Genomic DNA, 24,405 nt, shown 5'->3' with positions numbered 1-24,405 from the left:
TACAAAGTAAACTAAAGCAATGGGATGTTGTAATTATTTACTCTAGGGGGAAAAAGTTATAGGAAAAAGGGAAACCTACACCGTGGCTCAGGAGCGACTAAATTTTGCAATCACTAAAAATGAAAAGACAGTGCGTATCAAACCAAAACACTGTATTGGGATGATAAGGGAAAAGGGCCTTAAGAGCTCTTCTACCATAATAAGACAAATGCTTAGTACACCCGAAACTAATACAATCTATGTCCATTACATCTCAAAGGACAAATGATAATGCTTCAAGTTTCCACATAGGCATACTATTCAAAAATATGGAAGTGTTTACCGAAAGAGATATATACACAAGTCTGTAAGATAATCCGATTTGAAATTACTTCCTTCATTGATAACTGCATCCCAGTAATGTATTCTAGCACAAATTGCTGAACCTGTGTACTTTGTCATAGTTTCATTTAGTCAAACACGCTTTAGCGTACTTATTCCCAGAAAGATATCAAATTTAAGAGAAGATGCTTTGTGCTGTAAAATGCTACAGGAAAAAAAGATGGGAGGCAAATACTGGAAGGAAAAAAAAAAAGACAAGGGAAAGGAGTCCTTAAAGTAAGATATGTAGTTCTCAATCCTGGCTGCAAATATGAATCACCTAGGCATTGATGCCCAGGATACTCTGCCGCATTCTCATCTAACTGGTCTAAGGTACAGCCTTGGGCTTATTTATTCTAACACTCAACCAAGATTGAGTCATTTGAGTATCTCTGGATTAGTTGTATGACAGTGGTGAAAATGGAAAATGCTGAGACTGTCAGTGTTGTTGATACAGAAAGTAAAAAATACAGGACTAAAGCAGCAGTCTGTTCACATTATTCCCCTGCTTAAAAAATAACATAAAACGAGCAAACACTTCAACAGCTCCCATGGCTTGCTCTGTACATACAGTTTAATGTCTTAGTTGGTCCACACACAAGGCCCTCTGTGATCTGGCTCCAGGGGCTACCTCTCCAGCCTCATCTCTAACTCCCCACAGGCAAACTAAGATACTGCCAAACTAAACTATTTTCAGCTTCCTTCAATGTACCAAAGTATTTGATTCCTCTCCCATTTGCATATTATTAGTCCTTCAGCCTAGAATAATATGCCCCTTCTACTCAGTCTACTTAGCATGCCCTCTAAACTCCTACTTACATTAAAGTACAAGTATACCTTTTCCCATAGTCTTCCAGGAACCACTTGAGAAAAAATTAATCACTTACTTCTTGGCAATCATCACCACACTTTTATACATTGTTAAACCATTTACCTCACTGCATTTTCCCCCATAGGTCTCACTGACTGATCTTTGAGTACTTTGGGAACAAGTTAACTGTGTTACCGTTTCTGTTTTTCACCTTCCTATCTGCTATGCCTAATTGAAGACTGGCTTATGGCCCGTGACTAAATGTCAGTTGCATGAATGAGTGAGTATAAAATGACAGGAGGACCACTAGCTCTAAATTTTCAACAGGGAAGTTAGAGGAAAAGAAAAATTCTAAGTAGTAATGGGGATTGCGGAGGCCTGACAAATTCTGGGACTTGAAGCAGCCTATGAATGCTTTTCCTCATCTCCTAAATCTTTCCCCTACACCCTCCATTCCCCACTAGTCTGATTAAGGAAGGTCCGATAAGTAAATGATTAATTAAATAATAATAATAAAACAGTGGAGAAGAGGAATAGGATGGGTTACACAAGGAGAAACAAAGACTTTGGTACTGTTTTGTTTCTTAAACTATGCGAAAAGATAGGCAGGCTATAACTGGGTTGACCTTTATAGTCTTTAGCATGTTTTAAAATGCTGCTTTACATATAGCAGTGAACTCAAGTAACAAGGACTGGAAAATATAAACTACTGAAAAAAAAATCACATGTTAAATGTACAGATGATATCGTTAAAGAATTAAATTCCGAGCACTCTGAAATTACCTGAAATGTGATATCTGTGGTAACTGCAAACATAAACGTAATTGCATGTATGTGTGTGTGTGTGTATACATTCACTTATAATCTTGGAAAAGACTAGTGTTCTCAGCTATGGAACAAGTGAACTAAAGCCATTTCATTCTCTTCACTTCTCAAATCCAGGAAAAAAAAACCCACGTGAGCAGTAACAGTTGGTATCATTATAAAACACTGGTTTTTATTATGTCTGGGTATTAAACAGAAAACGAAACTGAATTTAAAAAGTAGTTCCAATTGCTAAGAAAAGCATTCTGTTCAAAGAATGGCTAAGACTTTACCTATTATCAGCACCCCCCCCCACTTTTTTTTTTTTTTTTTTGGTCTGGGTGTTTTCTCTCTTCAGAAGACATCACATCTCATTCTTTCTGACTCAGAACAGGTTTTACAACTTCTTGGCCCTTTGGACTTCCAACTTCCACATGTCTCATAACCTGTCCCAGACTAATTATGGACACACAACCTCCTATACAGAACCAAAAGCATTTAGCTCTCTAATACCTAAGAAAGGAATAAAGGGTTTGGGATGCAGATTTCCGGAAACCCGTGTATCTCACGAGACAACTCATTCCCAAGTCTGATGGAGCAGGCGAAATCAGAACGTGAAGGCACACCGGCTTAAAGAACTGGGCGGTAAACAAAGTAGCACCAGTAATAATAATTAAAAAAAAAAAAAGTTGATAGGTTTCTGGGCGCACACTCATGGGGCAAGACACGGGATGCTTAACTAGAGATAGAACAGGCCTGCAAAATGCCTCCAGGTATCACTAGGTGCTTTTCGCTTTGCTTTGCTGAAATCCAAAAATTCTTAGTTTGGACTCTGGGATCCCAAAAGACTCCTCTTTTCACTCCTCACTTCTCCCACAAACCCTGTCCCTCCTGCACCTTCTCCCAGCCTAAAATACCGACTTTCTACCCGCCCCCTCGGGAAAAGCACTTCTCTGCGCCTCTGTCCACCGACAGCCCAGCCTCCGGCTGTCCCCTAAGGCGGCCAGACTCTCCTCCTAGCAGTCAAGCCGTTGCGCAGCTCCATCCTTCTCACCTTGGTTACAGAAGAGGCTCCACAGTTTAGCGAAGATCAGCCCCATCATGAGCACCTGGGCGGGCCGCGGGGTCCCTCAGCAGCAGGTGCCGCTGCGCCGGGCCCCCCACCACGGCGCTGGCTGTAGGGAACCGAGGAGAAGCCTACTGAGACCGCGCGGCGACGGCACTGGCTGGCCAAGAAGCCTCGATCGGCCGCTCAGCTACCGGTCAGAAGGCACCGCGCCGAGTCCCTACCGGATAGTCCTTTGTTTCGAGCCAACTGAGCCCAACGCCGACCCGTAGTACCCTCGGTCTGAACCCACCTACCCACCAGAGCCTCTACCAGCCCCAAGCCCCGCCTCCGCTCCGCCTCCCCTCCCGATTCCCGACCACCCATCGCCGGAAGGACGCGGACTGACGTCGGCGCGCTTGCGTTTACCCACGCTTTCGACGTGGCGTTTCCTTCGGTTTCACTTCCGGGGGGCGGGCTTCAAACTGCCCGCGGAGTGGGAGGTTAGGGGTCGTGGGAGGTTAGGGGTCGTGGGAGTCGGGAGTTTCCCTAGGTGAGCTCTTAAACTCGTCGCGTTTTGTAAGCTTTTGTCACGTTCCAGTTCTTGAGTCTCTGCTGTTGGGCAAGTGCGCCCTCCCCCGTCTAAATCTAGGGGCAACTGCAGCTCCTCTAACCGAAAAGCTGCCGTTTGTTGCCCTTTACTGCACGGAAACGAGGAGTGTTTCTCTCGCAGCTGTCATCGTGGGCAGGCAGGCGAGCTTGGTGTTCTAACGTGATTCTTAATTCGAAATAGAATTGCTTGGGAGACGATTCATGGACTGCCGGTAGCCACAGAGTTCGGTTGTGTGATTAACTTAAAGCCGCCTAGTTGCCACGCATTCGGAATTTTCATGGAGCCCAAATCAAAAAAACAAAACAAAACTTTTCTGAAGCATTAACTGAAAATAACTTCCTTTGATTGAAATGGAATCCCAGTAATCTCTCCCGTTCAACAAAATAGAGGAAAAAGCTCCAAGTGCTGTCCTAGATCAAAGAAACCGAAATGTCAAGGAAAAGGTTGGACTAGGGAATTTAAAAAATATGTATATTATGAACTTAATACTTGGAAGAACTGTCTGCAGCTGGAGTTGAATTCAATTTATTTCTTGGCTAACCTTTTAAGTCAAAAAGCCAATTCTCTACTTAAGCGTTTCAATTCCACTTTGTAATCATTTTTTTTAGTATTGTTTGACACGACGTTACATTGGCGTCAAGTGTACAACATAGTGATTCAACATCTCTGTCTTATATGCTCACACAAGTAACTACAATGTGTCCCTGCATTGTACACTATTACACAATTCCACCTTCTTTGCCTTGTTAAGTTCCAACAAATTTAAAAGCTGCATAACCTGGCATGAAACCTAATGCCCCTGAAATCAGTAAAGGAGAGAACTTAATTGAACTGGACTTCGATCAGGTGGTAGATTTTAACCCAGGTAACAAGGCCTTTTAACAGGCCAAACCTTCCTTAGCTGTAGAAAGAGAAATGAAATGTATGACTTGTGAAATCCTCCTAGGGTTATGATTCAAAGATTCTTGGGGGCGCCTGGGTGGCTCAGTGGGTTAAGCAGCCGACTTGGGCTCAGGTCATGATCTCATGCTCCGTGAGTTCGAGCCCCCAGGTGGGGCTCTGTGCTGACAGCTCAGAGCCTGGAGCCTGTTTCAGATTCTGTGTCTCCCTCTCTCTCTCTCTGACCCTCCCCCGTTCATGCTCTGTCACTCTCTGTCTCAAAAATAAATAAACGTTAAAAAAATTTAAAAACAAAAAAAACCACAAAGATTCTTGAAGACTTTTATATGGGATAATGTACTCCCAACTTTCTCATATTAAAGACAAGTTATAACGTCCCATGTAGAGGAAAAGGTATGTACTGAGCCTATGTAAATTAGTTTATCTGTCAGGATCGTGAATTGGCTCCAATATAAATGATTTTGTGTTTGTGTAAACAGGCTTAAAGGGATATTTCTAATCATAGTTTCATTATTCATAAAAAAAAAACCTTCAGATACTGTAACTTAGCCTCTCAAATTGTTACACACATATATATATATAAACTACATTCCACTATTTTCTGGCTTTTGGATCTCCAAGAAACAGTTTCTGAAATAAAGCAGTTTTGTTTTTTGCAGAGCTTCGGAGGAAAAAAATTACTTATTTCTTAAATATTTTTATGATGGTGTAATGATACTTTAGAAAGTAAATTTGAAGTATTTTTTCACTTTTAATTCAGTGGTGGAATGAATATATTTGAGCAAGGCTGTTGATATTTCTATTGGTGCTATTCTTTCAAAATGTTTGAAACTTTTTTTTTTAGAGTAATATCTACACCCAGTGTGGGGCTCGAACTCACAACCCCCAAATTAAGAGCTGCCTGCTCAGTCAACTGAGCCAGCCAGGTGCTCCAAAATGTCTGAAACTTTTATGTTAAAGAACTGTTCTAATTTTTATCATTTTCTCTACAATTTACCTGACACCAGGACTGCTGAAATATTTTTAAAATATTTTTTCACATTAGAAAGTGTTATTTGCCAATTTAGGAATTTGAAATTTTTATTAACTGTAAGAAAAGAAAACCACTCACAACTGAAAAGCAAATATAACTGATTAACAAAAATAGAGTTCCGCATTATCTAAACCGAACTCATGCTGGCATACCAGTATTATCTTTTACAAAAGATACAATTTAGTTCATATTGTATATTTGTATTATATATATTATAGTAGGAATACTTGTCAATAATTTAATCAAACTAAAGAGTTTTGAATAATACACTTGTTAAATATATTTTGAATACACTTTTTAAAAAAAATTTTTTTTAACGTTTTATTTATTTTTGAGACAGGGAGAGACAGAGCACGAACAGGGGAGGGTCAGAGAAAGGGAGACACAGAATCTGAAACAGGCTCCAGGCTCTGTACTGACAGCACAGATGCAGGGCTCGAACCCACGGACTGCGAGATCATAACCTGAGCCGAAGTCGGCCGCTTAACCGACTGAGCCACCCAGGCGCCCCTGAATGCACTTTTTAAACTTAAAAAACACCTTTGCTAATTTTTTTCTGAAAACATTCCTTTAAAAACTTTTAAAAACTAATTTCAGCATAGCCTTAATCCAAAGAAGGTATCACTGTTCTATGAAATGTTACTATTTGAATATATTTTGAATTCATGAAAGAAAAAAAAATCATGAAAAAGGAACGTGATAATACTGTCATTAGGATTAGAACTTACTTTCTGAAGTGTTAGTTGGAAATAACTTCCTTTAATTAAAACCCAATGCCAGTAATATTTCTCTCCAGTTCACTAAATTTTAAGAAAAAGATAAAAGTACTGTACATAAAGCAAAACAAATTAAAATTTCAGGAAAAAATGAAACATTGAACAACTAGGGAATTAAAAGCAACAAACTGTAACTACTGTTCCTCACAAGGAACTAATTATCCAAATTTAGATAGTACTTAGAAGAGTTGGCTACAGCAGGAACTGAATTCAACTTATTACTGTTAACTAAGATAAACTGCATGCATGGCTTGAACGAAGAGTTCAGGACAGCATGTTCTGCCAACTAGGAATGAAACTTTTCAAAAACAAACAACTCTCCTACACTATTAAGATTATGTCTACTTTGACTTTAGCCTCCAGATGAGTTGATAGATTTCCTGCCTTTCTAGACTTTTTTTCCTAATCCCCTCATACCTTCTTCATGAAATTGAATATTTTGGAATATGCTTGGTTTTTGGTAAGGTTAAGCTTTGGAGCACTACAAACTAAGACTTAAGATGATAAGATTGTACCTAAGTTTTTTTGCTTCTCCACATGGGCAGCCATATTATCCCATGAAGCAAATACAACCTAAATGACCCGTATATGGGTATATTCCTATAGGGCTCTTCCTTTGCTTAGACAATATGTTTGCACTATGCCAACTTCAGATTTGGTATGTGTTTGTCTTGGACCCAAGTTTAGAACACTAAGAGGCATCTTCATCAACCTGTCACTACGATAGTGTCTAGACAAGGATAGTCTAAAAGTCCTCAGCACTGTTTATATGTGCTTCACTAGTAAACTAGTTTCCAGCAAATACATGCTTTAACAGTTTTCATTCTCTAGTTCACATAGATGCCTATCCATTCATCTAGTCATTCAACATTTAAGTGCCTATTACGTGTTTTGGCAGTGGGTATGCAGTGGTGAGATGAAGTGTCTACCCTCGTGGAGTTTACAATCTAGTCCAACTCGTTCCTTCCTCTCCCTTATCTCCTAAATACAGATTCCAACCATTATTGGTGCTAGGGTTGTAATGTTCAGGCTGCAAAAATTCCTTTGGAAATGCCCGATCTAGACATGTTTTCCAATAACTTTTAGATGATTTAGCCACGGAAAAATCCCATGAACTTACTGAAGTATACCATGGTGAAAAGAGTTGGTATTCGTTTTAGATGACAGGTGGCTGTGGTCTTTATCCTGACTTTCTAAGGAGACAATTATTTTTAGCTACCTATTCAATCATAAAATGTCTGACTTTCATTAGGTACCTTCTCCTTTTGAATCCTTTACTTCTTCCGTAACACAAATTATGTCAAGGGTCTCAGAGCCTTCAAGTATAAATCAACTATGATACAGGTAACTGCTAGCCTCACTCAACTAACTGTAAATGCTAGGTGTAGGTTTTTAAGTTTTAACTGATCATTCATGGACATGAACCCACCAGTAACCCAGCTTCCGAAAATTTGAATAACGTGGTTCATTCATCGCTGAAGTCAGACTAGTATGCGTTTCTGAAATCAAAGAGTGACTTATAGGTTCAAATAAACTGCCTTTCTCTTTGCAGGTCACCCAGCAGGTAACTAATTGGCCCTCTCAACTTACTCAGGCCAGCAAAGCCTTCGACTTAACCCACACCATTTCCTCGTCTGCCCTGACACCCGCCGCAGGCGCAGGACCCAGGTGCTCCCCTGGGCTGCCGCCCCTCCCTGCGCCAACCGCCCGCACGTGGACGCGCCACCCACCGCGCTGGGAAACTCCGGGGACGTGACGTAGCGGCAACTTGCGGCTGCGGATTGGGGAACCAGGGAGGGTGGGCCGCGTCGCCGGAAGTGACGCAGGCCGGAAGCGGCTTTCGGCATAGGAATTGGGGGGCGCGGTTTTGGAAATTAGGTTCAGAGGGCTGAACGTGCTAGAGCAGGTGCGGGTCGCTTTCCCAGGCCTGTTCGCAACGGTTTCGCCCGTCAGGGTTTTTGTTTGTTTGTTTGTTTTTTGTCTCCCCGTCCCCCCCCCCTTTAGTTTTCTTGTGGTGTTTTTGCAACGTGGGTGACGTGGCCTCACAGTGATTTCCGTGAGCGTCCCTAAAGGAGGACCAAGGACGGGTGTGGTGGAGGCGAGGAAGCTGCTCTGAACTGGCGACGCTCGAGAAAGCGTGGATGTACCTCCGCAAAAGCCGAATATAACTTGGAAAGAGCGGCGCGATTTTCCTGGCCATCTGGCGGTCCCGGCGCGTGTGGGTGGTTACTCACTTGACAACACGCTGCTCACTGTTCACTCGGAAAGAGAAAAATCACCGTTTTCCAGCATTTTTCTTGGAGGAGAACAAAACTATCGCCAAAATGTCTATTTTCCCTAAAATATCTTTGAGACTTGAGGTTGAAAGGTACCTTAAGGAGGGTTTTATGAATAAGGAGGTAGGTCAAATAAACCTGGTAGGTGATATTTGCAAAAATTCAAATATTTACACACTCTGGAGAAATAGAAAAAAAAAAAAAAAGAGGCCTAAAGCGAAAACTCATCTTGACACCGTTGTTTCTGCCTGTTTTTTTCCGAATGTAAAAACGGCCGGTATCTTCCCCGTAGGGATTTAGTGCTTTCGAGATCAGAGGTGAATGAGGTATATACGTTTCCACCCTTAGGAACGTGAAAGAAGGGAGGGGAACAAAGCGGTTATGTGCCCGGCAGTAGGCGTGGCACTGAAGGGCTTGCAAAATGAGCGCAAAAAGATTCCTGTTCTCGAGAACTTAAGTCCTGCAGACAAGTCACAGCTGCACTCTTGGAGTGTGGCAGTCTGGCGAAAGGGATGCTAGAAGCTGTTAATGCCTCAAATGCCACCCGTTGTGCTAGGTGGCTTGCAGACCTTTACATCTTAATATTCGCGCTCTCTCTCTCTCGCTCTCTCTTTTGGTGGACATTGCCTCTCCATTTTAACAGGTGAGAGGACGGAGGGTCCAAAGAGGCCAAAGTGACACCGCTATGAAGTAACAGGACTGAGATCTGAAGCCTGAAGAGCTCAGGTACAATGACAAAACCCAGATCTGGAGTCCCGAGTCCTGGGTTTGTGTCTCTGTGCTTTGAACGAATCATTTCAGAGCGCTTAGCCTTAATTTCCTTTTCTGCGAAAACTGGGGATGTTAAAAATACACATCCTTACAAGGTTGCTTTGGAATATTAATCCTGAGAAAGCAGTTGGCGTTGTTCTGGCACACAGTCCTCAACAAATACTCATTCTCTGTGCTTTTCGCAGTGCCTCGCACAGAAGTCCTCCTTGAATACTGTCTTTGGTTGCCAAGCTTGTGCTCTTGACATTTTACGATCCGGCCTCTAGGCAACTTTGTACTTCTAAGTCTTTGCTTTTCTGTTCAAAATAAAGCCACCTAAATGTTAATCGTGCGTGAAGATATTGCTGAAGCTGACTTGTTAGATTTGATTTCTGCATTTTATTTCCAAAGATTATTTAAAAAAAATTTTTTAACGTTTTATTTTTGAGACAGAGAGAGACAGATCATGAACGGGGCGGGGAGGGTCAGAGAGAGGGAGACACAGAATCTGAAACAGGCTCCAGGCTCTGAGCTGTCAGCACAGAGCCCGACGCGGGGCTCGAACCCACGAACTGTGAGATCGTGACCTGAGCCAAAGTCGGCCGCCCAACCGACTGAGCCACCCAGGCGCCCCTCCAAAGATTATTTTACGGGATTAGACAGCATGGAAAGAGAAAAGACATTCTGTAGATTTCAGAGAACTTTAAGGAGCGTATTAAGAGAAATAGAGGCATTCAGAAAATTTTCCCAGCGGTTTTAAAAAAAATAAATATTGCTTTTATGAAAGATCCAAATGTCCGTCTTTGACACCATCTCTGCCTCAGACCCGCTAACTGTAAGTGATTTCACGAAAAGAAAAGCCATTACTTTGTAAAAGTATTGGAGGTAAAGGTCAGTTTTAATACACTAGAGAAAGTATTAATACTATGAGGCTGGTGGGTTAGTAGGCTGGCAAGTGGTTTATGAAGATGCTGTGGGGCAGGGTATATTCAGAGATCACAGAAATGGGAGGCGCCTGGGTGGCTCAGTGGGTTCCGCGACCGACTTCAGCTCAGGTCATGATCTTGTGGTTCTTGAGTTGGAGCCCCACATCGAGCTCATGTGTCAGTGCACATCCCGCTTCAGATCCTTTGTCCCTCTCTCTCTGCCCCTCCCCCACTCATACCCTCTCAAAAATAAACATTAAGAAGAAAAGATGACAAAAATGGGAAAATACATGTCTCGTAAAGCTTCAGTTCATCACAGGGAACTTGGTTGGTTGAGTCTTTCATTAGTTGAACGAATGGGTGTTCATGTTCTTAAAATTTTTAGTTCATTTGTTAAGGGACGTTGAAACATTAACTTGTTATTTTCCTCTTTTTCAGGTTGTATCTGCTCTAGGCAAACAAGAAGCAGAAAGGAGATTTGAAACTCTGTTAAATCACTTGTCACACCCTCCATCGTTCACAACTGTCCGAGTAAACACACATCTCGCCTCAGTGCAACATGTGAAAAATCTGTTGTTGGATGAGCTTCGGAAGGTATGTGCAAATTTTCTGTCATTATGTCTATGACATTTCTACAGTCTAGGTCATGTTGCTGTTCTCTAAAATCTATGAACATAATGTACTATTCCAATTTTACACCTAAGGAAGTCGAAGATCATGAATGTTCAGTTGTTAAGTGGTAATGTTAGAGGTAATGTTAGAACCCAGCACTTGTGATTCAGAATTTATTATAGTGACTGAGTAGGTCACTCAGCTCATCTGGCCTCAGTTGCTTCATCATTAAAATACATATGAAGAGATCCGTTCTAACCCTAAAAGTCTGGTTTTGTAATAAGTTACCTGATTAGTGCGTAAATTGAAAGTAAGATGCAAGCATAATCAAAGGGCTTTTATTTATATATTTATTATAGGCTGTGTTATTAGTTTAATGAAGATGTAACATTAAGAAATCTTCAGAAAATTATCACTGATGTTGATTTACTTATTGTTCTTTAATCTCATTAGATTTATGGAATGTTTGTTATATTGTCTGTAAGAACAGTTTTATAAATTTCAAGTTGTGAGAAAATGTGTAAGAACTACCCGCTATGGGATCTGAGTGTATGAGACCCAAACTAGTGTAATAATAAGACTTGTAGAAAAAGTAATCCGATTTTGAATATTGATAGTGATAATTTTATTGAGAGTAATGACAGTAAGCAGTTCCTCTAAGCAACTAAACGTAACAAATAACAAAATATAAGCAGTTCCTCTGAACAACTAAAATTAATACTCTTATGCAGTCATGTATATGTTTTCAGGTAGTAGGACAGTGTTCTGAGGCCCATCACAACTGTCTATAACTCCTGCAGATCCAGATTATTTTCTTTTCTAGCAAACTATTCCCCGAGTCTTCATATTCTAGTATTCCTGTCCAGTGGGCCTATAGCATCTAGTATTACTAGTAACTAGTATCTAGGATAAGGCAGACATTGACTATGGATGGGCTTTGAGTCTCTTAAAGGTTAAGAGTGAGGCAGAAGGTTGACCCCTAAGCACTAGATAGGAAATTGATGGTAGAGCAGTACCTACTTCTAGCAGGAAAGGGGTCTCAGACTATTTATTTTCTTTCTCCTTCCATGATCCAAAACTCATGTGTGTCCTAAAGAGATGTCGCATATGGGATGATGGAAGGGTGGGTGCTTTGTCTCCCCAGAGTTCTCTGGGCCCCATATTGGGATTTAATAATGTAAATTTCATCTGGCTGGTGAGGATGTGGAGAAACTGGAACCTTCATACGTTATAGGTGAGGATGTCAAATGGTTTGGCTTTGGAAGACGGTTGGGAAGAGATGCACATAACTGGTTCTCCTGAGACTGTGTGAGTTGGCCTCAGCACCTATACTCCCGGCCCTGCACCCACTTCTAGTCTGAAGACCCAAGTATGATAGAGGATACTGAAAATCCTGAACTTTTGCCAAAAAGCATTTCTTTTCCTCACCAAAACTGACATGGCATCCCGTATTGATTGTATATAATAAATAATATTAATCGTAATCTTTAATGTCCTGTTTAGAGTTTTTCATTGAAAGAGTACTACATGCAATTCTATATTGGATATGTGTTTTCAAAATAAGTCATTTAAGGTAAATACGGGTTGGCTTTTATAAAACCAAACAGTAAGCAAAATACAACCTTAGGAAGACATAGAGAAGAATAAAATATACAGAAAATATAGTTGTTTTGAAGTCTTTGTTCCATAGTATTATGTGGAATAAAGTGAGAATAGCCTAAACCAAGCTTCATGCTCTGCTAGATAATGACACTGAAAAGCTCTGTAAGTTGAAATTTATCAGTTATATTGATTGCTTCATACTTCTGTTTATTTTTAACAGCAATTTAATGGATTAAGTGTTCCTATTCTTCAACATCCAGACCTTCAGGATGTCTTACTTATTCCTATTATTGGACCTAGGTTTGTAACTTTTCCATTTCCAATTAAATTCTAAAAATTTGTCACAGGTTTTTTCTTACTGTTGGGTGATAACACTGAGTTTCTGTATTATTAGCCACTTTGTATAGATAGACAAGAATTCACAAGTTCAAAAATGCCAACTTCATACTGTGTCGTGGGAGATGTTACAAAAAAGACTAGGAATGGGCCCAAATACCTTGAAAGTAATGCATTTTATGTCCATTTGGTGCAATGATTGGTTGTTTTTCCTCCTACTGTTTTGTTTTTTTTTTAAATTTGTTTGTTTATTTATTTAGAGAGGGAGAAGCAGAATCCCAAGCAGGCTTGGGAGCCTGACAGCCCAGAGCCCGACACAAGGCTCGAACTCACGAACCAGGAGATAGTGACCTGAGTTGAAATCAAGAGTAAGGTGTTTAACTGTCTGAGCCACTCAGACACCCCAGTTGTGGATTCTCTTAATACTTTAAGTAAACAAATGAAGTGACTTACAAAGTAGGAGGAAAGGGGCACCTGGTGGCTCAGTTGGTTAAGTGTCTGACTCTTGTTTTCGGCTCATGTCATGACAGTGTGGAGCCTCCTTAGAATTCTGCCTCTCTCTCTCAAAATAAATAAATTGAAAAAAAAAAACACAAAAAAACAAAGAGCTTCCACTGCTAATATAAAACTTTTTTTTTTTGAACTACACAAAAATACAAAGCAACATATTTCCTACATTCGTAGGTGATATGTTTGTAAAATTTTATTCCTTAATCCACAGTTACATTAAATTATTGTGTATGTTCTGTAGAACAATGTTCTACTCATTTATGTATTTGGAAGACACGTTTGAAAATTGGGGAAAAAAAAGCCTTTTCATATTATAATAGGAATTCATTTCCCCAGAACATTTTAAATCCCTAATTATGGTTTAATTTTTTTGTACCCCTATGAGTTTTATTAAATAGAAAAATGCTCATTTTGTGAAAGCTTTAAAGTAATTTAGTAAAGCAGTCAATAGTAAGGCACTGGTTTAGTAAGTTAAGATTTATCTGTGCAGTGAAACATGGCCTTTAATGGGGGAGAATTATATGTACCGGTAAGAGAAGAATTCACAATTATCAAAAGGAGGTTGCCATGCATAGGATAATTACAATTTTTTTTTTTTTTGTAATTACAAAAACAACTATACATTTATGTATATTTATATTTAGAAGTCTGGAGGCTTTAACGAACCCAGCTTTTTTTTTTTTTTTTTTTTTAAATTTACTTTCTTTAAGTTTATTTGAGAGAAAGAGAGCAAGCAAGCATGCAGGGGAGAGAAAGAGAGAGAGGGAGGGAGGGAGAGAAACCTGAGCAGGCTCTGTACTCCTCTGCACAGAACCCGATGTGGGGCTTAAACTCACATCCTGTACTATTTTTTTTTCATAAAGTTATTTTTTTTAAGTTTATTTAATTTAAGGCGGGGGGTGGGGGAGAGAGAGCGAGAGAGAGAGAGAGAACTCCAAGCAGGCTCTGTACTATCAGCACAGAGCCTAACTCAGGGTTTGAACTCACCAACCATGAGATCATGCCCTGAGCTGAAATCGAGAGTCAGATGCTTAACTGAGCCACCCAGGTGCCGTCATACCCAACTATTAATAGAGGTTAATTCTGAGTGGTTAACTCTGATGAGGTTGGATTAGGAGAAAAGTGGTAAGAGATTTTCACTTGTAACATTTCTGTGTTATATTTACTGCAAGTATATTTACTGTAAGAAATACTGTTTGTATTTCTTTTGCATTAAAAAGAAGGAGTTTTTGAGTTCCTTATTTTGTTTCTTAAGGTGATATTTGCAGGCGGTGAAATGGAGAGATCTTAATTATGTGTATCATTGGCTGAGTTTTCCCAAATTTGTATAGCTGTGTGGTTAAGATCCACCTCAGTCAAGATAGAAAGATGTCCATAATTGTCTCTAATTCTATATAAAGCTATTTCATTCTTTTTTAATAGCTGCATACTTAAAAATTTTTTTTATCCTTCTGTTGATGGACATTTCATTATTACCAACAGTAAATATTCTTAAGATGTTTCTTTGTGGACTTGCATAAGCATGTCTACAAGATAAATTGGTACCCCTTGGAATCACTGGTTCATTGGTCTGTGCATATTTTAGTTTGAGACCTATTGCCTTCTAAAACGTTTTACCAGTCAGGAGCACCTGGGCGGCTCAGTTGGTTAAGTGTCCGATTTCAGCTCAGGTCATGATCTCATCTCATGGTTGGTGAGTTCCAGCCCCGAGTTGAGCTGTGGGCTGACAGCTCAGAACCTGGAACCTACTTGGATTCTGTGTCTCCCTCTCTCTTGCCCCTCCCCCACTTGTGCGCTCATGCGTGCGCGCCCTCTCGCTCGCTCTTTCACTCTCTGTCTCAAAAATCAACATTAAAAAATAAAAAAAATAAGTTTTACCAGTTAATGTTTCTAGCAATATATGAGAGATTCTTAGATCTTCATTCTTTTTCTCTCTTTTAATGTTTCTTTATTTTTGAGAGAGAGAGCAAGAGAGAGACAGGATGTGAGCAGGGGAGGGGCAAAGAGAGGGAAACACAGAATTCAAAGCAGGCTCCAGGCTCCCCACTGACAGCCCGATGCAGGGCTTGAACCCACGAACCACGAGATCATGCCCTGAGTCGAAGTTGGACACTCAGTCGACTGAGCCACCCAGGTGCCCCTCAGATCTTTTATTCTTGCTAATACTGGCTATGCTAGCTCTTTTAAAATGTGTAGATAATTTAATTATTTTCTGAATTTAGCAACCCTTTCATCCTGTTCCTTGTAGTGATCTAGGCTACTCATCAGAACATTTGTGAACTAAAAAACACAAATGGTGAGTTACAACAGGAAAGTATTCAAAAGTCATTTAGGAGAATAGATTCACATACCTCCCTTTCACTTCTAAAAGGAGCAAATCCATTCTTTTTTGTTTTTAAAATTCATTATCACTATTATTACCTTATGAGTTTCCACTATGAAAAATGAGGAAGTTCTTAAATTTTATCCCCTAAAACCTCCACCAGCCAGTTTTTATTTACTGTGTTCTTTAGCATTGTAGAGGTTTATAACATTGTTATTCTGGAAGCACAATTCAAATGGATGCAGTGCTTACTTTTAATTCTAATAGTTCATTTCTGAGTTCTTTGTCTTGATTGCTCTCTTGGTTAGCGAGTATAGTCCTTTATCCGGTCTGCAGCCCCTGCTTCCCGTCTCCAAATTCAGTATTCTCCTCTCCAAAGTATTTACTTTCTTGCTTGAGAATTGCCTGTTGCCTTTATATTTAAACAATAGGTTGACTGATAGTGGTTTCAGGTCCCATGTTATTTCCCTTAACACTTTGTAGACATTGCTTTTACAGCGTCAGGGCGTCAAGTGTTGCTGTGAAGAAATCAGAGGCCGGGGCGCCTGGGTGGCTCAGTCGGATAAGCCTCTGACTTCAGCTCTGGTCATGATCTTGAGCTTTGTGGGTTTGAGCCGTACATTGGGTCTGTGCTGACAGCTGGGAGCCTGGAGCCTGCTTCAGATTCTGTGTCTCCCTCTCTCTCTGCCCCTCCCCTGTTCACACTCTGTCTCTCTCTCAAAAATAAACATTAAAAAAAAAAATTCAGAGGCCAAAAAAACATCCTCTCTCCCAGCCCCCCACAAGAGTAGTTTTTACTTGGAGATCTATGAATTCATCATTGAACTTTAGAAACTGGGCTAGGATATAGCTTGATTTTCACTATTCTCTCTTGCTCTTTAATCAAACAGTATAACTTTTTAGTTACAAGTCCACCAGTAGTTCTGTGAATATTTTTGTTGTACTTTTCTGTATTCTCTATTATAAGGACCCTAGGACTCTGTAGGTTGGATCTCCAGTGCAGATATTCCTGTGTTGGGGCACCCCAAGACAACCAACCCTCAGGTGCTGTGATTGACAAGAATGAGTCAGGACTCAGCATGTTGTAGTGCTCCTGGGGAAGACTGATTACACAAAAGGATACAAAAGCAAATCTAGAAGGGAAAGGTGCATGGGGCAAAGTCTGGAAGAAGTCAGGCACAAGCTTCCAAGAGTCTTCTCCCCAATGGACTTATTAGAACATGCTTAATTCCTCTAGCAACAAATTGTGACACGAGTAAAATAGTTGCCCAGGAGGGCAGCTCATTAGAGACTAGACCCAGTGGCCAAGGTTTTTATTGGGCGCTGGTCATGTGATCACCCTCTGCCCAGCATGTACCAAAATTTCAGGCTCCCAAAAGGAAAACAGGTGTTCAGAATAAAGCACATTGCTTATACAAACAGTTTAGGAATGCCCTATCACGAAGATGGAGCCGAAGGTGAAGAAGGAAGCAAGCCCCTGCTCCTCCCAAAGCCGAAGCCAAAGGAAGGGCTTTGAAGGCGAAGAAAGCAGTGCTGAAAGGCCTCCACAGTCATAAAAAAAAAGAAGATCCGCACGTCACTTACATTCCGACGGCCCAAGACACCGCATCTCCGAAGGCAGCCCAAATATCCTCGAAAGAGCGCCCCCAGGAGGAACAAGCTTGACCGCTATGCCATCATCAAGTTTCCCCTAACTGCCAAGTCAGCCATGAAGAAAATAGAAGACAACAACACTCTTGTGTTTATTGTGGATGTCAAGACCAACAAGCAGCAGATCAAACAGGCTGTAAAGAAGCTCTATGACATTGACATTGCCAAGGTCAACACTCTGATCAGGCCCAATGGAGAAAAGAAAGCATATGTTCGATTGGCTCCTGACTATGATGCTTTGGATGTTGCCAACAAAATTGGGATCATCTAAACTGAGTCCAGCTGGCTAAATCTAAATATAAATTTTTTCAACAACAAAAACAAACAGTTTAGGAACAATAATCCACTCTTGGTAGGGAAGGTTTTAAGTCAGTGTTGGGAACTGTTTCTCACAGTCTTTTCCAGATGCCAGCCAAGGGCGGACCTTGCAAGCAGGCCTTTCTAAAAATAGCCATCTGAAGCCTGTTGTGTTCTTATTTCAGAGGCTTTATTATCATTTTATTTCCCAGTTCGCTATTTTCTGTTTTTTTTGAAACCCTCTCATCTCGGTTACACAACAGAAGTTAAGAACATTGCGTTAACGGATTGAAAGTATTTATTTTGAGAGTGCTAGTGCATGAGCAGGGAAGGGGCACAGACAGGGAGACAGAGGATCCCAAGCAGGCTCCATGCTATCAGCACAGAGCCCGATGCAGGGCTCGAACTCACGAACCATGAGATCATGACCTGAGCCAAAATCGAGAGTTGGACACTTAACTGACTAAGCCACCCAAGTGCCCCACTATTTTCTGTTTTTTATCTTGTTTTTCTTATATACCATTTTTGAATTTTTCCTTTTACTTATTTTTAAAAGTACAAAGACATATTTGGCGTTCTTTTCCTTGGGTTTTTGTTTGTGTTTTGGTGTTGTAAAATTGTTTTGGCTACTACCTATGTATAGGTCCCATGTCGAATGAATCTTTTCTGTTTATTATTCATTGAGTAGAAACAGTTACATTCACGTAGCTTCATCTCCTTTGTAGTTTGCTCAAAAATGTTATAGAATACTCTGGTTTCTCTTCAGATCGCATAAAAATGTTATACAATGGGGTAAAATGTGTCCCTAGACGACTAAACAGATGTGTTTTCTGGAAATGCTTTCACCAAGTTTTCCCTAGCAGCAAATTTCTAGTCCTGGTGAGTGGAGCCGATACAGGCTGAGGCTCTCTGTGAAGACTTCTAGCTCACAGCTTTTTTTGTACGGGGCTTTAAATTGTGTTTCTGCCTCGTTAACTCTGGCCAAGAGCACTGCTCTTGGTTGCTCTTCCCCTTCCCTTAGCTTCTTCCAGGCAGTTTATCCAGATTTCTCAGGGAAGCACAGACACCTGGTTGCCAGTGTTGACAGTCCTGTTCCTCTTTCAGCTTGATATGCTGTGAATGGGGTACTGACAAGACCTCAGATCGTCTTTTCTCCACCTGGACCCCCCTGTCCTGGTTCTGAGTAGTAAATACTTGATTAGGCCTCCAGGTGCCTTTCCTTTTCATACCCTGTTGAGGAACTAGGTTTGATCCACATTTCTCTTTGTCATGCAGTTATTCCTCCTCATTGGGAATGTAGCTAGCTGTTCCTTAGTTTTATTATAAGCGGCATGTCCTTCTCGGATTGATTTTTTTTTCTCCATTTCTGCAGACTTCAGAAACAGAAATACACACACTTACTCTTTTCCTACTCTTGTACAAGATGCTCAATATCATACAGTTACTGAAAATACCAAAACAGGGGCGCCTGGGTGGCTCAGTCGGTTAAGCGTCAGACTTTGGCTCAGCTCGTGATCCTGCGGTCCATGGATTCGAGCCCCACATTGGGCTCTGCTGTCGACACAGAGCCTGCTTCAGATCCTCTGTCCTCTCTCGCTGCCCCTCCTCTGCTTGTGTGCATGTGCTCTCTCTCTCTCTCAAAAATAAGCATTTAAAATTAAAAAATCAAAACATAGAGGTTAAACTTTATTTGTAGATAGTGAGCAATTTTAAAAGTAATTTCTCACCATAAATTCAGTTTCCCTCAGGTTACTTAACAGGATACTTAACATGATACTTAATACTGATGAAGTATATTTTAATGTTGGGAAGATCTTATCATTCACAACATAATGAAATTGAACATAAGGTTGTGATGCTGCATTTGATGGTATCCATGTCAACTTTAGTGAAAAACCTAGAAGAAAATTGAATGCCAGCCTTCACTTGATATAAGAGTGTTTTTAGGGGCACCTGGGTGGCTCGGTTGGTTGAGCGTCCAACTCTTGATTGCGGCTCACGTCAGGATCTCACGGTTTCTGGGATCAAGCCCCACATAGGGCTCTGTACTGACAGCAAGGAGCTTGCTTGGGATTCTCTGTCTCCCCCTCTCTCTGCCCCTTCTTCTCTCTCTCGCTCTTTTTCAAAATAAATAAATAAACTTATTTAAAAAAAAGTGTTTTAACATCCTATCCCAAACAGCATTTTCTAAAGACTGCATTTAGATTAGTAGAATGTTTTAGGTTAATATTCAGTTCATAATTTTTTTTTTTTAATTTTTTTTTTCAACGTTTTTTATTTATTTTTGGGACAGAGAGAGACAGAGCATGAACGGGGGAGGGGCAGAGAGAGAGGGAGACACAGAATCGGAAACAGGCTCCAGGCTCCGAGCCATCAGCCCAGAGCCTGACGCGGGGCTCGAACTCACAGACCGCGAGATCGTGACCTGGCTGAAGTCGGACGCCCAACCGACTGCGCCACCCAGGCGCCCCTCAGTTCATAATTTTTAAGAACCTCTCCATTTTTTTTAATAGTGTACCTCCCTTTTTGACAAAAATCTCAACAAAATATTTTTAGCAGTTGAGAAAATTTTTTCTTTCCTTCACAACTGAATAACTAATCCAGTAGCATAAATCTCTGGAGATCCAAAGGAGGCCAGATTTGCCTCTCTCAGCCTGCGTGATTTCTATCTTTCTTATCTTGCTAGTATCAGCACTTTAATATTTCAATTACTATTTATGTATATGAAATAATATGGTAAATGCAATAGAATACTCCAGCAATTGCACAAACATGTATGATTAAAACAGATGGCAACCCTGCTGAAAAATATTTGTTGGAATGCAGTAATATGTAACATCTTAAAATTATATTTATTATCTCCTGTTTGGTGTAGAGTTGCTAATGTGTGCAGTTAAAAAATGCCAAATAAATAAGTTTATGTTTTCATTTATGTTTTAGTGGGACATTCTCATAATCTCAGTTTTTAGTTCATAGATCCCTCATTTTTTTTTTTTATATTTATTTATTTTTGAGATAGAGAGAGAGCATGAACAGGGGAGGGTCAGAGAGAGGGAAACACAGAATCTGAAACAGGCTCCAGGCTCTGAGCTGTCAGCACAGAGCCCGACGCGGGGCTCGAACTCACAGCCCTCACGGACCGTGAGATCATAACCTGAGCTGAAGTCGGCCGCTTAACCAACTGAGCCACCCAGGCGCCCCTAGACCCCTCATTTTTAAAGCTATTTTAATATTTTTTTCTTAATCAGAGTACCTTCATTCTATTTTCCCTTTTATTTGTATGACTGTGCTATCAGAAAATCCACTTCAATGGTGTTGATTTACTCCTTTATTTGTAAACATTGCAGTAAAAAGTCAAGCTTTTGGCAGGTTTTATGGCCCTGCATCAACTTTGACATGTCCTTTTATCTTTCCTGCCTACAACTCTCCCCTTCAGGAAAGCTGAATTACACTTCGATACTTGTTTTTGTACAATTAGTCCTAGTGTTGAGGGATCTCTAAGACCACTCCCTGGTTTGATGACTCTCTAGGATGACTCCTAGGATTCAGCATTATTTGTGACTATGATTTATTGCAGTGAAGTCATCTGAAGCAGAATCAGTGAAAGGAGGGGGCACGTGGGAAAAAGTACAGGGTAAACCAGTTGAAAGCTTTACAGAATTCTCTTCCAGTGGAGTCACACAGGAAACAGTTCCCTCAGCAACAGGTTTGACAACATGAGATGTTGCCAGCCAGAGAAATTTATGAGAGGCTCAGTGACCAGAATTCTTATTCGGGGGTGATCATGTAGGTACTCCCTGCCTGGTACATGCCCAGAAGGAAATTCTGGTCCCCCAGAAGGAAAGTCAGTGTTGGCCATCAACCTTATTATTTATACAGGCAATTTAAGCATAGTGAGCTATTCTTGTCAGGTAACCGTGAGTACCCGCCTGAAATCTAAGTTCCCAGATGCCAGCCAAGGACCAACCTTATAGCCATGCCTTCCCAAGAAAGGCTAGCTATTCAGGCTTGCTATGTTAACTCTATTTTTTTCTTTGTTTCAAGTTTTAATTTAAATTCTAGTTAACATACGATAGTGGTTTCTGGAGTAGAATTTAGTAATTCATCACTTGTGTATAACACCCAGTGCTCATCACAAGTGTCCTCCTTAATACTCATCATCCATTTAGCCCATCCCCCACTGTCCTCTCCTCCAGCAGTCCTCAGTTTCTCCTTTATAGTTAAGACTGTCCTAAGGTTTGCTTCCCTCTCTCTCTTTTTTTTCTTTCCTTCCCCTGTGTTCATCTGTTTGGTTTCTTAAATTCCACATGTGAGTGAAATCATATGGTATTTGTCTTTCTCTGGTTGAACTTATTTTGTTTAGCGTAATACACTCTAGCTCCATCCATGTCGTTGCAAATGGCAGGATTTCATTCTTTTTTCCATAGTCTTTCCTTCTGTCCTCTCCATGAAATGGTTATCCCCATAAAATATTCTGATTCACACTACAAGTTTCCATGCCACAAGACATTTTTTGAATTGGTGCTATGTGGAGGACCCAAGGGTTTTACAAAGATGAATGAAACTTAGTTGTTTCATTTAAAAACAGAAAACTTTGGTGTGAGTCAGACCGTTAACAGTGAAGGTGTACATGAAGTGCCATCAGAGCACAGAATAGGAATGACTTGAGTAAAAGAAAATTGGTAAAGATTGTCTGCAAGTGGATGTTATTTCATTGGAGCCTTGAAAGTGAGCAGGCAGTAGGCTGATGAGGTAAGATGGGGGAAGGGTATGCAAGGTGGAGAGAAGTATGGGGGTGTGAAAATGTAAGGTGGCTCATGACAAAAGTGATCAGGTTTGTCTACTCAGTTGCTTTTGCAGAGAGGTTGGTGAAAGATGAGGTTGAAGAAGTTAGGGGAGGCTGGCTGTCAAATGTAAAAAGATTTTTTCAACTAAGGAATATTTAGGTTTTTTTTGTTTTTGCTTTTGGTTTTTTTTTGCGCAGAACATAGGAGCTAAAGAATATTAGTGGTGCATAAAGTTGTTTTTCAAACTGCGTGCAGATCACGATCCATTAGTAGGTTGTAAAATCAATATAATGTCTTTTTATTATTTTATAAAAGAAATGGGATATTATTTTGTAACGTATCCTAGTGCATTGCACACAGTGAAGATGTTTCATGAAACATTTGATAGATACACACGCACCTACATATGTGTACTGGGTTGTGATAATAAGTGCATTTGTAACATTGGGTTACAGTCCAAAAAGTTTGAAAAACTTTTTGAAAGCAGATGAATTGCAAGACTGTAAACAAACCATTTCAGAGTGTTGTATTTCCAACGATATGGTGACCTAGATAACCTGAAAATGTTTCTGCTACACACAACCTAGGAATACTAAATAAAAAATAGGCCAGAAGATGCACACCTGGGTGGTTGAGAATGTGAGTGAGATATTCAGGGATTAGAATGAAGAGTAACTGAAAACAAAGCATGTGGGCTCATATTTAGGGTTGGGGGATGTGGGAGGGGAGGTAGTTAGTTGGTCTCCTAAATCTAGGGCCTTTTTCTTTTGTTGGTGTGTGTGTGTGTGTGTTAGAGCACGAGCAGGGGAGAGGGAAAGAGGGAATCTTAAGCAGGCTCCACACCTGGCACGGAGCCCCAGATGGGGCTTGATCCCATGACCTTAGGATCTTGAGACAAAATCAAAAGTCAGATGCTCAGCTGACCGAGCCACCCAGGCTCCCCTAGGGCCTTTTATTTTAATAAGAGGCTATTAACCCTAGGAGCTGAAGTATCCAGCAGTCAGTGCAAGGCAATAATCAGGAGTTGATCTCTCTTGTCTTAGGATCTGGGTTGAAGAAGACAAATCTGAGAATGTGGAACTATGGTTCATACCTCATAAAGGTTTGGAATTCAAATTCATACTACCCAAGTGGTCTTGAAACCTGCAGTCTGGGAAATTAACATAAAAATTTGATCCCAAGCCAGTTCATGAGGTGCTTGGCAAAAGCCAGGCAAAACCACTCTTGAGTGACACACATTCAGTGCTGGCCACACACATTTCTCATGGTTGAATGCTATATACTAAGATTCAAATCTCCATAAGTGAGAACAGCATATACAGCAAATCGAAGGATCCTATTTCCCCCTGAACTTTAGCAGAGTAGAGCTCTCTGGTAGAAACTTAAAAATTTTTTTTTTAATGTTTATTTATTATTGAGAGAAAGAGAGTGAGCATGAGCATGGGAGGGGCAGACACAGAATCTGAAGCAAGCTCCAGGCTCTGAGCTGTCAGCACAAAGCCCGACGCAGGGCTCAAACTCACAAACTGCGAGATCATGACCTGAGCCAAAGTTGGATGCTTAACCGACTGAGCCACCCAGACGCCCCTCTGGTAGCAACTTTAAAATCAGAGTTCTTAGGGGTGTCTGGGTGGCTCACTTGGTTGGGCATCCGACTTCAGCTCAGGTCATGATGTCACTGTTCACAGGTTAAAGCCCCATGTGGGGCTCTGTGCTGACAGCTCAGAGCCTGGAGCCTGCTTCAGGGTTCTGTGTCTCCCTCTCTTTCTGCCCTTCCCCTGCTCACGCTGTCTCTCTCCCTCTCCCTCTCCCTCTCCCTCTCCCCCTCCCTCTCCCTCTCCCTCTCCCTCTCTCTCTCTCTCTCCCTCTCTCTCTCTCTCTCAAAAATAAATAAATATTAAAAAAATAGATTTGGGGCTCCTGGGTGGCTGGTTATGCATCCAACTTTGGCTCAGGGCATGATCTCGCAGTCCGTGAGTTTGAACCCCGCATCA

General features: G+C 40.9%; 2 protein-coding genes and 1 pseudogene across 6 annotated transcripts in view; 2 read left to right on the top strand and 1 right to left on the bottom strand.

The window, feature by feature from the left end:
- Window positions 1-4,035, bottom strand: part of ARL5B (ADP ribosylation factor like GTPase 5B) — a 30,852-nt gene extending 26,817 nt beyond the window's left edge. The window contains exon 1 of one of the 3 annotated variants that reach the window (XM_049626898.1): window positions 3,450-4,035. Coding sequence is in view for 1 of the 3 variants with exons in the window: in XM_049626897.1 (XP_049482854.1) it covers window positions 3,030-3,078 (49 nt within the window). In the remaining 2 variants the exon portion in view is untranslated. Of the gene's footprint in view, window positions 1-3,029; window positions 3,379-3,449 lie in introns of those variants that run through there. The other 2 variants (XM_049626900.1, XM_049626897.1) reach the window with 2 other exon arrangements.
- Window positions 4,036-8,321: 4,286 nt separating this feature from the next.
- The window catches only part of NSUN6 (NOP2/Sun RNA methyltransferase 6), a 59,374-nt gene continuing 43,290 nt past the window's right edge, over window positions 8,322-24,405 (top strand). Inside the window, exons 1-3 of one of the 3 annotated variants that reach the window (XM_049626878.1) lie at window positions 8,322-8,741; window positions 10,733-10,888; window positions 12,729-12,808. In XM_049626878.1, the coding sequence (XP_049482835.1) occupies window positions 8,667-8,741; window positions 10,733-10,888; window positions 12,729-12,808 (311 nt within the window). In that variant the 5' untranslated portion in view covers window positions 8,322-8,666. The remainder of the gene's footprint in view (window positions 8,742-10,732; window positions 10,889-12,728; window positions 12,809-24,405) is intronic. The other 2 variants (XM_049626877.1, XM_049626879.1) reach the window with 2 other exon arrangements.
- On the top strand, window positions 15,903-18,153 carry LOC125920005 (60S ribosomal protein L23a-like; annotated as a pseudogene).

The sequence above is a fragment of the Panthera uncia genome, chromosome B4, assembly GCF_023721935.1.
Source record: "Panthera uncia isolate 11264 chromosome B4, Puncia_PCG_1.0, whole genome shotgun sequence".
Lineage (NCBI taxonomy): Eukaryota > Metazoa > Chordata > Mammalia > Carnivora > Felidae > Panthera > Panthera uncia.
The sequence above is the reverse complement of the archived record's forward strand: the minus strand, read 5'-3'. Positions and strand labels throughout refer to the sequence as shown.